Genomic DNA, 14,155 nt, shown 5'->3' on the forward strand with positions numbered 1-14,155 from the left:
GCCTCTAGCCTGGACCTCTCCCTGGACAGCTCCAAACGCACAGAGCCACCACGCCCCCTGCTTCTCCACTCCGATGTCCAATGGCAACTCAAATGTAACAAGCCCCAAACCCAATTCCTGGTCTCCCCCTAGAAAACCAGCCGTTTCGCAGCTATCTCCAACCCCCGCCCCACCTCAGTAAATGGCAGCTCCGTCCTTCCAGTTGCTTGGGCCAGACAGCATGGGGTCATCCCTCACTGCCCTTTCCCGCCCAGCCTACCCATCATCTAACCCTGGGGGCTCCAGCATCAGAACCCATCCACACTGACTGGCGCCCTTCACCTCCACCACGCCCACGGTGGTCCCGGCCTCCAGCATCTTGCACCTGGATTACAACAGGTGGTCTCCTGCCCTCCGCCCTTCTACACCTGCCCCCACGCATTCTCCTCAACTTAGCAGCCAAGAGTGATTGTTAGAAAGCCAGAGACAGATGGCGTCGTTCCTCGGCTCGAAACCCTCCGATGACCCCCCCATGTCACCAAGGAAAAGGCAAGGTCCCTCCACGAACTGACCTAGTAACACAGGACCGTCTCCTACGGCCCCCCTCCCTCCGCTCCAGCTGCCCTCCTGCCTCTGCACTTTGCGCTTTCTGTTCCCTCCGCCCGAAATGTTCTAGGGCCTCATGTCTGCTCCTCCTTCGGCTCTTTGTTCAAATGTCACATTGTCAGTGAGGCTTCCCCAGCCACCCGGTTTAACATCAGAGCCCCCTCTCCGGTACTTTCTAACCCCCTTCTCTGTGTCATTCCTCTCCAGAGCACAGACGCCATCGGACACATTTTACCTATTTATCTTCTGTTCCCTCTGCAACCCCCGTAGAATGGGGGGCAGGTGTGTACCGGGTGTCTGGTTCACCCGTCTACCCAGTGCCCACCTGGATCCGGGTCCTGGCACATAGCAGGCTTTCAATAAACCCTGAATGAATGGTACGCAGCTCCCATGGCAGGAACTGTTTACCATCCCCTCCCTGAGACACAGAGAGGTTAAGGTGCTTGCCTGATGTCACACAGCTAGTAAGTGGGTAAAGCACAGTCGGAACTCTGCTCTGTCTCCCAAGTTCTGCCCTTGGGGGCAGAGTCACCTGGTGGCTAAGAGTCGGCTCTGGCGGCAGACAGACCTACCTCAGTCTTGGCCTTGACACTTTTCAGGAAGCTGCTTAACTTCCCTGAGCCTCAGATCCCTTACCTGCAAAATGAGGCAAACAGAGCAGCTACTCAGGGCGCGGCTATGAGGATGAAATGAGCTGGTGCACCCAGAGCACTTGTGGTTATTATTACGCGGATGAATATCTAAAGTGAGGGCCTCTCCTCTCCTATGCGAGGCACATCCACCACTCGACTCAGGAGCCGTTTCTGACGCTCCCCGATCCTCCCTCGCTCTGTTGTCAGAGACTCGGGAGAGGAGCTGTTGACTGATATGATAATTTCACTACAGTAGCAGTCAGTCAATTGCTCAGTGACAGATTTCACGGGCCCCATCACATCTCCCGGGTCCTCTTCAGCTGAGCGATCTGCAGGGCTAGGATCTAACAGACCCGCAAAGCTCTCAGACACTAACTCCTGCACAAAACGGGGGGACTTCTTAATATGAACAGCCTGCCTCAAATCGTTTGGAACAAGGCAGGCTACGATGACATGAGCAATCATCACAGAGCTGCCGCTGGAGGACCGTTCTGGTGCTTTCCATGGACCTGTTAACACTTGTCCTCAGTAGTTCTTCAAGGCATCATCGTGCCCATGTTAGAGGTGAGGAAACCGAGGCCTGGAGGTGAAGGGACACCCTGGAAGACACACAGCGGGGCTGTGGCAGAGCTGGACATGAATGTAGGCCTGCCGGATCCTAGACTCCAGGCTTGTCCGTTGTCCCAAGCGGCCTCTACCTACCAGTCGCTGTCCCAGGAAAAGTCCCGTCCAGCTCCCCCGGGGAGCCCCACCCAGACAGTGCACTCAGTAATTAAGTTAAGCAATGAAAATGAAGACATGTTCTTTATCCCATTTGTACTTAGAAAGGCCCCTCCTCTCCCATGGGAGGTAACGAGCCTCCCTTTGATACAAGATGGGAAACTGAGGCCAACAGAAGACGGGTTCATCTGGAGTGGATGTAGTTGGTCAGTGTCCAGGGCCAGGGTTCCTCCAGACACAGGTTCCCCCTCCTCCTCCTGGGCAACCATGCTGGAACACTCACCCGCACCCCCCCACCCCAGGAATAAGCCAACCTGTGCACAGGCTTTTCCCTCCACAAGGCCTTTCCCTTTCCCTGCAGCACCCTTGACCTCCCCCAGCCCTCGCCCACTGGCTCATGCCTGCCCTACCCGCTAAGCATGTACTTCCTGAGGACAAGGGACAGGGATGGCCATGGCCTTGCTCACCTCCGTGGCCCCAGCAACCAGCATGGTGCCTGAGTACAGCAGGGCTCAAGGGGCGTGTGAAAGGAGTGGACAAGGAAGTGACTCCTCCAGTGCACGAGATCCCATCAGGTAGTCGGGACACGGCTGAAATGTCCCCTCCTTGGCGGCTCTTCCCCTGGGTTCGCGGAGCTTCCCATGGAATCGCATCAAGCCGTGAGGCCGGGTCTCATTTCGAGGTTTGCCTCCCGCCTCGGCTTCCCTCCTCCCTGTATCCCAGCGCGGCCGCCGTTACATGTGGAAGGGAGGACTGGTGGGTGGGTGGGTGGTGGGCGAACAGACACGCCGACAGATGACAGAGGGGTGGACGGATGGGTGGGAAGACGGAGGGAACACTTCCCTTCTGGGTGGTGGGTTTGGGTTTTGGTGTTTTTTTCTATAGGCAGCTCTAGAAACTTAAGGATGGAGATTGAGCCAGGTCCCCACCTGCCAATCCCACCCCACAGCCTAGGCTCTGCTCCCAGCCCCTGGAACTCACGCCATCCTCCCTCAGACCCAGGGACCTCAGCCCCCTCCCTCGTGGCTCTGTTGCCCACAGCAACAGCCCCAGACCCTCACCCTCCACACAGTGAAGCCCTTCAGTTTCTTCTCCTCCCAGGTTTGCCAGATGGATGCCAAGGCCTGTGCCTCCACACCATTCCAGAGCTGGGGCCCAGCCTTCTCTTCCAAAAACTTTCAGAAAAGAAACTCCCAAGAGCCCCTCCCTGAGCAGAAGAGAACTTTCTGGGGTGATGGAAACAGTCGTACCTGTGCTGTCCGATGCGGTTGGCACTCACCACCTGGGCATCTTGAGCCACACTAGAAATGTGGCTAATGGGACTGAACAGTTGAATCTGTGATTTTATTTCCTTTTAATTCATTAAAAAATTAAACAGCTACATGTGACCAACGGCGACTGCACCGGACAGCACAGTTCTAGGGCCTCGCGGTGCCTGGCCTGGATCCTTCCTGCTGGTTCCAGAACAAACCCTATCCAGCGACAGCTGCTCTGTCTCTTCCCCCATCACATCTCGAAACAACAAAACAAAACAACAACCCTCAATCCAAGTACTGACGTTATTCTTGCCTTTTATTCCAGCATCTCCCAGAGCTCCAATATGTACAGACTTTATACACATATAATATACACCATATATACGTATTTATATATATTCACACACCAGCCCACACACTCTCATACACTCACACACACGCACCCTTCCAGGAAGGGTGCGTGGCCGCCCCTGAGCCCCGCTCGGGCCTGGACAAGAGGCACTGGGCTTGCCAGGCAATTGTGAGGTTTTGTGTTTTTTGCTTTTAAAAAGAAGGCCATCTTCTCCAGAGGTGTCCTCCCTCTCCCCAAACCCAAACCACTCCCCTAAACACTCTGAATTTTTTTTTTTTTCTTAAAAAGGAAGAGGTTTTCCTCTGCCCCGCTCAGGTAGTTACCAGAGTTCCAGGCCCGTCCGCATGGCGCCATGCACGTCCCTGGAAGGCGTTGCCACCCAGTGCTCCCTGGGGACCCTGGACCGCTGGGAGGGTCCACAGCAGGCCGAGAGACTGGCTTGGCTGTGGCCAGGTCTGCAGCTGCGTGGCCTGGGTGGGGGCTATAGCGTCAAGGGCACCTGCCAGATGAGGAGGGCGCTGTCTGTCTCCCCACAGAGGGCTGGTTTCCCGCTGCTGCCCGGGGCGCTGCCAAAGTTGCGGTAGCCCTGCCCTCCAGAGATGATGGCCACCGAGCAGATCTCCTTGCGGTGGGCGTCACGGGCACAGGGCCGGCTGCGCACCCAGATGTCGGGGTCATCAGCCATCTCATAGATGGAGCCGTCCTCCTCACTGTGCTCCAGGGCTGAGCCGTCCATGGGCTCCGGCTCCCGCACAGAGAGCAGCGGGCCCGGGAGGTGGGCAGTGGAGCGCAGGCGGTACTGCAAAAGGATGCCCTTCTTGCGGGTCAGCTCTCGGCCCACGTGGCTCGCAGGCACGGGTGCTGGCTCATGAGCCTGACTGTCCGGCTTGTCCTCCTCGGCTTGCGGCCCCTCGGCCTCCTCCTGGTCACTCCGCAGGATATCGGGGGCCAAGATGCTGGTGGCCACGGCCAAAAAGGCCACAGGCCCACAGTGACCGTTGAGCGAGACCATGCCTTTCCCTGCAGGAAGAGGGCAGAGAGAAGGGGCCCAAAGGCCCAGAGTTTTAACGACCCAACAGGTCTCTTGGAGAATTTCTGGGGTTTTTTTTGTTTGTTTGTTTGTTTGTTTGTTTGGTTACTGCAGTCTACGTTGTTATCTTCCCAGAAGGCCATGGGTCTGGGGGAGGGCTCTTCATGCTCCAGGGCTACTTTTTTTGGAGAACTGGAGCAGGGGAACACAAGTGACTTTATAAACCACATGGGGAACCTCGGTATGAAAGCACCTGCAGCTCCCTGCCTGAGCCATCCTCACATCTCTGTGCTTTTGCCCAAGCCATTGCCTCTGCCTAGAGAGCCTTTCCCATCCACCTAACTCTACAGCTCAGCCTTGAAGCCCAGCTCAGCCCCTCCACAGGGCACCCTTCTTGCCTTCAGCCATGAAGAAATCATCACTCCTGTCTCTATGCAATGCAGATTCCAGGACACCTGCCCTTATAGCACCTGCTACCCTGGCTACAAGCTGCCCCTACCAGACTCTCAGCATTTGGGGGCAGGGTCTCTGCCCAATGCATCCCTGCAACCCCAGGACCAAGCCTGGGATGAACAAATTGACCTATGTGATAAAATCATGAAAATGGGAAATCTTACAATTTAGGAAGAGAGTCTTCTTTGGCAGAGAGGTTTGAGATCCACCTGGGGCTGGTCTCCCTCAGGACTTCTCCCTCCCACTGCACTCAGCCCTGCCCTCCGGCAGCAGCTGAAAGAGGCCACTTTGTCATCACCCTCAGGGCAGAGGCAGAGAGGGGCCCAGAGCTCTGGGGTCTTCCCTGATCCTGGACCCCAGTGCCACTGTCAGGGGAGCCCTCCCTCTAATCCATGCAAACACAGCTGCACATGGAGCCCCAGCCCCAGGAGCCCTCAGTTATTTCTACCACTGGAGCCTGGACACTTTGAAGCTGCTGTGGGGAGGGGGCAGAAGGGGCCCAGAAGGTCCTCTACCATTAGTCAGGTGTCTCAGCCAATCCCCAAACCATCCGGCCAATATGCCTACTGTGCCCATTGCTAGATTAGGTAATTGAGACTCAGAAAGAAGACTCAGAAGGAGACTGCAACGTCAAGGTGATTTAATTCCACTGAGCCACAGTGCCACCTGCGATGACAGAGGATGTTAGAGAATGGACCCCCACCCCCGTATCAGAAGAGAGCGCAAACATCTGGGCACAAGATCCACCCTTCCCTGGCCATAGGCAGCTGACTCCCCGGGCCCTGCAGGACTGGCTCCCAGAGTCTCACCTGTGATCTTAGGGATGCCTTCCAGCCGAGGCACAGGCAGCAGGACGATGACACCCTGGTCAGTGCCCACCCAGAGCAGACCCTGGCAGATGAGGAGGCTGGTGACACACAGGTGCTTCTGGCCTGCAGAGGGAGAAGCCAGCATGAGTAGTACATTCTCTTGGGGGCGGGGGGCAGTGGATGGGAGCCAATGCAGGTGAGAAAATGGCACAGTCTGGGCTCCTCTCCTGAGATAAGCAAGAAGCTGGACAGGGTTGTGATTAAGATATGGGGCTTGGGAGGCTAACCTGGCTGGGGTCTGGCCCCTGGGTCCCCCAGCTGAGTGCTCCCCCGACGCAGACTCAGTTTCCTCCTATGTGAAGCGGGGCTGCCTTGGGGATGTTATGAAGGAAGGCCATGGTACTGGTCCATGTGAGCATGGCTGGCTTATCTGGCACAAGGTGTGCGCTAAGGGCCACCCGTGCCAGGGACACAACTGGCCGGCTGGGGAGTGAAGGGAGGCCTGGGAAAGTGGGCGTTTGAGGGTGAAGCAGATGGTGCAGACAGGATGCATGGGGAGGGGTCCAGGTAAGTTGGTTTCCAGCCCGGGCTTAACATTTTGCCCACATTAGCCCTTCCTCTGGCGAGGGCAGTGTACCCTGCAGTCCCTGGGCCCAAGAGTGAAACAGGCACTCAGCGCCAGGAACTAGCATGTTTCTGATGCCAGTCCAGATTAGTTCTTATCCAGCTATCCCCGGGGCTGTCTCTTCCTTTTAGTGAGAACAGCGATAGCAGGGAAGGCAGATCCCTCTGCTCTTCACAGGGAGGAAGCACAGTGTGGGCTGCACAGCATGGTGGATGCGAGCACGGCTGCGGGGCCAGGCGCTGGGTTCAAACCCCGGCTCTGCTACTTCCTGGCTCCATGTCCCGAGGCCAGAAACAAAACCTGTCTGTGGCATGGTTCCCTCACTTGCAAAAGGTGACAATGATGATATTTCAAAGCCTTGTCCTGAGGAGTAAATGTGCCAATGATTGTAAATCACATAATCCAGTGGCTGGTACATGGCACTCACAGGTAGGGGCCGTCTGCCATCCTCGCTGCTGTTCCATTGCTAACAATTCCGGTCAACGGGAATGGGCATGAGGGAGGGGCTGGGGGCCCACTCCTGCCCCTCCAAAGGACCGTCTCACTTCTGGCCTGAATTCTTCTGCCCAAGGACAAGATTATTCTCTCCTCAAATTCAAAGTCATGCCATGACGTGGAGTGATGCTTAGAACAGGGGGTTCTCAAGCTGGGCATGCATCAGCACCACCAGGAGGGCTGATAACTGAGGGGCCAACCCCAGAGGTGAGCCCCCAAACTGCATTTCCAGCAAGTTTCCAGATGATACCGATGCTGCTGGGCCAGGGACCACACTTTGAGAAATACTGCTTTGCAGTTTCCAAAGCACTTTGTATACCTGCCCTAGCCTGACATAAGCCTTGCAACAGCTGAGAGGTATGCAAGACCCAGATGCTGTGCCCATTTTCCAGACAAGGATATTAAGGTCCAAAGAGGTCACCCAGCTGATGAGTGCGGGGTGGGGAGTGTGGAGGAGAAGAGCTCAGGTCTGCCGCTTCGTACAACCTGATGCTTTCACGGCCTCTCTACTCTCGAGCAAATTACGTGAGTTCCATACCTGTAGGTGTACGGGCTTCCTCTGCAGAGCAGAGTCTCAGAGCAGAATGGTGTGGCTCCATGGTCACCCCAGAAGGAAGGTTACTATCTTGGGGTTCACACAGCATTTCCTAACACCTGGTCGATACCATCACCCACCCATTCACTCGGCACCCCAGCACATCCCCAGGACCTACTGTGTGCAGGACGCTGCACTCGGTGCTGGAGGCACAGGGGGAACCACACACACAAAGTTCTGCTCCTAAGGAGCAAACATTCTAGAACTTTCTACAATAATGAAAAGGTTCTCTACCACACGGTCCAGTTCGGTAACCATTAGCCACATATGGCTACTGACACTTGAAATGTGGCTAGTGGGACCAAGGGGCTGAGTTTGTAATTTCTTTTCATTTTAATTTAAATGGTAGTTACCGTACTGATGCAGCCCTGGGAGGGGAAAGAGGAAAAGAAAACAGAAACAAGGAATATAACTACTAGGCAGAGGAGTGAAACGGGGCAGTGAGGCAGAGAGTGGGTGGGAGGATGCCGGGGTTTTGTGCCTTACTCTGCTTCCTGGGGGGATGGGGAGGCTGCATCCAATGACAAGGAGGCGCCAGCCACACCAAGACCCAAGCAAAAGCCCTGGAGGCGGCACGTGCAAAGGCCCTGTAATGAGATGAGCTCGCAGTCTGTGGAGGACTGAGCCAGTGCAGCTTGGGGATGAGGGCTCTGCGAGACGATGGGGGGAGGGTCAGAAGAGTGGATGGGCCAGGGCTATAGGGCTTTGACTGTTCATTCCGAGCGTGATGAGGAGGAGTTGGCAGGTCTAAGCAGGGGAGTGATGCGCCCGGATTTTAGAGGAGCATTTTAGCTGCAATGAGACGGAGGACTGGGGTGATGGCGGGAGCAAGGAGACCAGCAAGGCAGGGATGGTGGCATCCAAGACACGGTGGTGGCAGGGAGATGGTGAGAAACCAACAGGTTAGAGACAGACCTGCTGACAGACTGAAGGGGAGGGGGGAGGGGAGAGGAATCAAGGACAGCTCGGAGTTTTTTGTCTCAAGCAGCTGGGTGCAGAGCAGTGCTGTGGACCGAGACCAAGGAGGAGCAGGCTTGGGGTAGGAGTCCAAGTTCAATACTGGATGTCGTCTGAAATGCACATTAGATACCCAAGTGGAGCTCTCAGCAGGCAGCGGGATATATGAACCTGGCGACATGATGCAAACTCAGCGAGTCTTATTCATAAAGTTGATTCAACGTGGAAATGGAAACCACAGTGGGAAAAAAGCCAGTTTGTCAGGGGCTATTTCACAAACCGTATCTGGGTTTGGGGGAGCGGGGACTCTTCCCCACATCCTCATCAGTTCAGAGAGTGTAGGCTCCCAACTGCTAGGACAGCCTCAGAGGACAGTCCAACCTGGGTGCTCCCAGCCCTCGTGAAATCAGAAAGTGCAGGAGGCTCGGGCTGTGAGCCCTCTCACGTCACCACCTGTCTTCTCTTCTTGGCTCTGCTCAAGGTCTGTAATTCCTCTATTTCTCCCTTTGCTCATTTACTGTTTGCCTTCCCAAATGTAAGCCTCCTGAGGGCAGCAGCTTATCTGTGTCTCAAAGTTGATTCCCCAGCTCCTGGCCGAATACCCTGGTTCATGGTAGACACTCAAAAAGGACCTGTGAGTTCAGATCTAGAGAACAAACTAGTGGTTTCCAGTAGGGAGAGGGACCGGGGGTGGGGCAGGACAGAGGAAGGGGATTAGAAGGTACTAACTACCAGATATAAAATAAATGTGCTACAAGGATATATTGTACAACACACGGAATATAGCCAATATGTCATAACAACTATAAATGGGGTATAACCTTTAAAAATTGTGAATCACTATGTTGTACACCGGGAACGTATATTGTAAATCAACTGTACCTCAATAAATATTTTTAAAAAGGACCTGTGAGTAAATGAGTGAATGAGAGAATGAATGCATGAAAGCAGAGAAGTGAGTAAAGGACACAGGTGTTGCTATCACTTACCAGCTGCGTGAATCAACAAGCCACTGTCTCTCAGTGTTCAATGAGTATCACAAATGTCCCCTGCTCGATTTTATGATTATAAGCAGTATTATATATGTATATATACATAGAGAGTATGTATATAAATATATATATATATACACACAGTATAATATATACACACAGTTGAGCACAGCTCTTGGCCCATAATATATAATCAAAAAATGGAGGCTATTAGGACAATATTTGTGATTATTAAAAGGACCTAGTCTCTTGAGATCAGCTCCATCAGAGCCAGAAACCCACAAAAATAATAAAAGCCAAGAGAGGGAGCAGTGGCAAATGTTTCATCTCACATGCCTCTCCTCCTTTTCCAGGGCCCCTGGGGCCTTAGGACCAGCAGGAGACCATTTCCTGATGCCCCTGCCTCCCCTCGGCCCCCACTGGACAGCAGAAACCTGGCACATGAAAGGAAGGCAGCGAGAAACCAAAAGAGATGCCGGAATGGAGAAATGACTTCATCTGCAGACCTCATTCCGAGGCCCTTCCTCCTCCCACTCTGCCTCGAGGAAAAGAGCAAGGCACTTCACAAACAGTACGAAAGGAAAAAAAGAAAGTCTAATGGTGGATAAATATTTTATCACAGAGACTTAATGCAGCAGTGTTCAACTCACCCAAGCCATCTATCTGGAGATATACAACATTAAAAAGCTCAGGCTCTCAGAGAACATTTTATTAATGACGTGTCTAGTTAAGAGGAGGAGGGAGTTTAGGTTCAAAAATGCATTAATACCAGTTGGGGATGCGAGTGGAGGAAAGGGGTCGGGGAAAGGAAGCGTGATGAATTTTTAACATGCCCTTAAAAAAAATCCGCACTTAGAGGAGGAACAAATTTATTAGTAATTACACAATTATTTCATTTGGTGGTATGGGGGAAGAAAAAATACTTAAAAGCCTTTTAAAAATATCTCTAATAAAGAATTTAAGAATCCTGCTCTGTTCTTCTGCCAGGGCACAGTGTAGGGTGGATTTGATGCCCCCCTCCACCCAGGGCTGGCTCCTCTTGGGCTTGCAGTGTCCCGGCCAGCAGGGGCCCGGGCTCCCCAGTGTTAGGAAAGGTCAGGCCTGGGGGAAGGCGGCCCAGGACAGTAACTCCTCGGGACCTTCGGGAAGCCCTGAACGCAGGAAGCTCAGCCTCCACTCTGACGTGTCCAGGGCCCAGCTCCGGGAGGTCGGTCAAGCGGACAGGTGGCTTCTGTCTGTGCCGATGTGGTGGGAGCGGCCCTAACTGGAGGGTTGGGGGGTGATGCACGGCCGAAGGGGACCAGTGCCGTGAGCGGCAGGGACTGCCATGAAGATAACGATGGTGGATGACACCATCATGCACTGGAGCCGGGGACCATGGGGCGCTGTCCTCACCACCTCAGGTAAGGCCCACACCTGCCCTGAGAGGCAGGGACGGAAGGTGGGAGAGGCACCCCACTTGCTCCGGTCACAGAGCTGGAAGGCGGCAGAGCCAGGATCCCAGCAGGGCCTGTCTAACTCCGGGCTCTGGTCTGCCCTATGAGCTCCGACCCTCGCTGTACAGATGGGGAAACGGAGGCCCGGGAAGGGGGAGGCCGCCCAGTTAGTCTGTGAGAGAGCTGTGATTCGGGTCTTGGCTCTGGGCCCTCAGTGGAGTGACCTGAGGCCAGTTATTTAATATTTAACCTCCTGGGCCTCCGTTTACCTGCTCATGAAAGCGAATGTCCTTTCTTCTTTAAGGGTAACTGCAAAGAACAAGTCAAGACAGTGGACGTGAAAAATGCATTTTAAAACCACAGTGGGGTCGGAGTTGTGCAGCGGGAACCTGCTGGTTTTCCGCCTGCAGCGGGTCTGTCCACAAAGCCTGCCTCTGACCGCTTGATAAACTTGATTCTTTCTCTACTTTCCACCATCCCCACAGATAGACTGAGAAGATGCGAAAGGCCCATAAGATTATCTATTTCTTCCATTGTTCCACTAGCTTGAAATAATTTAGCTATCAGCATAAATGTGGAAATATTTCTGTGATACTGAGAAACTTGTACTGTAATTAAAATAGATTTACCTCATATATAAATACTATGAAAGACAATGAAGCTAAAGCTTAAAAAAAGGAAGGGAGGGAGCGAGGAACATAGGAACATAACATAGGTCCCCCAAGCCCCTACCCCAGACCCCAGGAGCAGGTTAGGAAGCCGTTTATTCTCCTCGTGGATGCCCCAGACCTAGGCAAGGCGTTTTCCCATGCCTGACGCCATTTATCCTGAGCCAGGAACCACTTTCCATCCCACACAGGGACCAGAGGCTCCAGGAAGCAAAGAGACCTGCTAAGACCCAACAGTGGCCAAGCCAGGACTCTGGCCACCTCTGAAAACATCTCTTCCCCTGTTACGCCCAGTGGAACTCTGAACTGAGTCCGACCTCATGTGACTCCCCGTCCTGCCTCTGGCCACTTTACCCTGCTGAACAAACCTCAGTTTCTGCATCTGTAAAATGGGGACAGTGAGATCCTGTACATAAAGCCCTTGGGACCTAGCTCACTGTAGGGCTCCTGGCAGGTTGGCAGCTACTAGGTACTATCACTGTTGTTGTTCATCTTGTTTTTAGTAACCAACCCTGCCCCCCCACCCCACCCCCGGGCCGCTTCCAGCCTCTGCCAAGGCCCATCTGCCAAGCCCCTCTCACAATCAGCTCCAGGTTCAGCCTGCCACGCCTCTCTGTTTCCCTGGCCCTGGGGCCCTTCGGCGCCCCCAGCTGCTGCATCCAGCCCAGTCGGCTGAGCTTGAACAGAACAGTCCCCACACCCTCCCAGACCAGCCCTGGGTCAGGGCAAGGCAGGCCAAGGCCTGCCAGCCCTGAGGGCTGCTCTAAAGCCCGCTGGGGGTAGGGATGGACCCTGAGCACATGTCTGCCCTGGCTCCCAGCACAGCCCACAGGGATCTGGGCAGCGACTGGGGCAGCAGACAGTAGGGGAGATGCCTGGAGCCGATTCTACAGAGGCCTCGGCAGATGCTGGGTGGCAGCGGGGGTGCTAGGTGAGCTCAGATCTTAATCCTCTCCTCGGGTCTCACAAACAGCTCCGCAGGAGGAAGCACGGGCCCCAAGGGGATGATGTCCAAGGTCTTCACCCTCCCCTTGCCCCAAACCTGATGGCAAACTAAGGGGGACAATTGCCTTTCTTTAAAAATCTCTAAGGAAAGAGACCCTTAGTTGACTGTCTCTCTTTCCCTTTGCCTTATTCTGAAGGCGATTTGAGGCAGAAATGGGGTTTTGGTCAACCTGAGGAGTGGCAGATATAGATGAGCCTGGCTTCCTGCCCAGCGTGGCTTTTTAGTGGCCGCCTGATTTGGGGGAGTCCCCTGAGCTCAGAGCCTGACTTCCCACGAGCCCCCGCCTGCTGTGCTGTGGTGACAGCCAGAAGGGCTTTGGAAGGACAGGCCTGGGTTCAAATCCTGAGCCCACTGCTTCCCCTCTGGGAGGCCCAGTTTTCAAGACTGACCAAAGGCTGCCTCAAGGGTTAATGAGATGGGCTGGCCTGGCCGTGGAAGCTGCTTCCCGGATGTCTGCTCCCTCCCTCCCTTCACAGCCCCAGGACAGCAGGGCACGGCCCAGCAGCAGCCTCACCTGGAAGCAGGAAGGTGGTCCTGGTGGCGATGTTGATCTCCTGCAGATGCTCCAGCGTCTCCGTGTGAAAGAGGCGGATGGAGGAGCCGGAGGAGAAGGCCATCCAGACGCCGCTTCCCGCCTTCACCATGTGTGTCACACTCGCGGCGGCGTCCTGGTGTGCCTCGAAGCTTTGCTGCGGCACAGAGGGAGGGCTGTCAGTGCTGGGCGGGGCCAGCCAGCCAAGCCTCTGGGAGCCAAGCTAACCTGGCCTCTGCCTGAACCCAAGTCAGAGGGGAGAAACCTCAGGAGCCCGGCAGTGCTGTGTCGGTAAACATTTTAACAACTGGCGGGGGGAATCCTGGTGTGTTGTGTCTGATTCCATTGGTGTAAATACTTCTAACATGGCCCATCTCGAGCTACCCACGTGACAGCACCGAACGTGGAGCGAGGGAAGACAAGCACACACCAGGCTCTACCATGACGCCGATGCAAGGGAAAGACAGAGCTGCAAGCCTACGGAAGAGGAAGTGAGAGCTTACGTATATTATCTAAAGGTCTGAAGGCACCAACAGAACAGAACTATCGGGGAAGGCAGGTGGGTGGCGTGAGCCAAACCCTCGTCTTCACTGCAGGGAGGCGAGACATAATGTCCCCAAACTGATAAATCCAGAAGCAGTGGAGCAATTGAGTCACAAGAAAAGTGCCCGGTGGATTAAAAACAGAACAGGTGAAAGTATTTTCTTCCAGGAAGCAGGACTGGAGACGGGGAGTAGGAAGGGCCTTTCCAGGTAAACCATTACGTGCTACTTGACTTTTTTTTACAGTTTTAAATAAAATTTTGATCTTTAATAAAAAAGGGCTTCCCTGGTGACACAGTGGTTAAGAATCCGCCTGCCAATGCAGGGGACACGGGTTTGAGCCCTGGTCCTGGAAGATCCCACATGGCACGTAGCAACTAAGCCCATGCGCCACAACTACTGAGCCTGCGCTCTAGAGCCCATGAGCCACAACTACTAACGCCTGCGCGCCTAGAGCCCGTGCTCCACAA

The 14,155-nt window shown here is 54.4% G+C and overlaps 1 protein-coding gene across 4 annotated transcripts in view; it reads right to left on the reverse strand.

Moving 5' to 3' along the window:
- Positions 1-3,482: 3,482 nt before the first annotated feature.
- The window catches only part of ARHGEF10L (Rho guanine nucleotide exchange factor 10 like), a 146,528-nt gene continuing 135,855 nt past the window's right edge, over positions 3,483-14,155 (reverse strand). For all 4 annotated transcript variants that reach the window (XM_081223481.1, XM_081223479.1, XM_081223480.1 and 1 more), the window contains 3 exons: positions 13,126-13,300; positions 5,838-5,960; positions 3,483-4,565 (listed from right to left, as the gene is read on the reverse strand). In XM_081223481.1, the coding sequence (XP_081079607.1) occupies positions 4,027-4,565; positions 5,838-5,960; positions 13,126-13,300 (837 nt within the window). In that variant the 3' untranslated portion in view covers positions 3,483-4,026. The remainder of the gene's footprint in view (positions 4,566-5,837; positions 5,961-13,125; positions 13,301-14,155) is intronic.

Source organism: Mesoplodon bidens (assembly GCF_964165515.1).
Source record: "Mesoplodon bidens genome assembly, chromosome: 2".
Lineage (NCBI taxonomy): Eukaryota > Metazoa > Chordata > Mammalia > Artiodactyla > Ziphiidae > Mesoplodon > Mesoplodon bidens.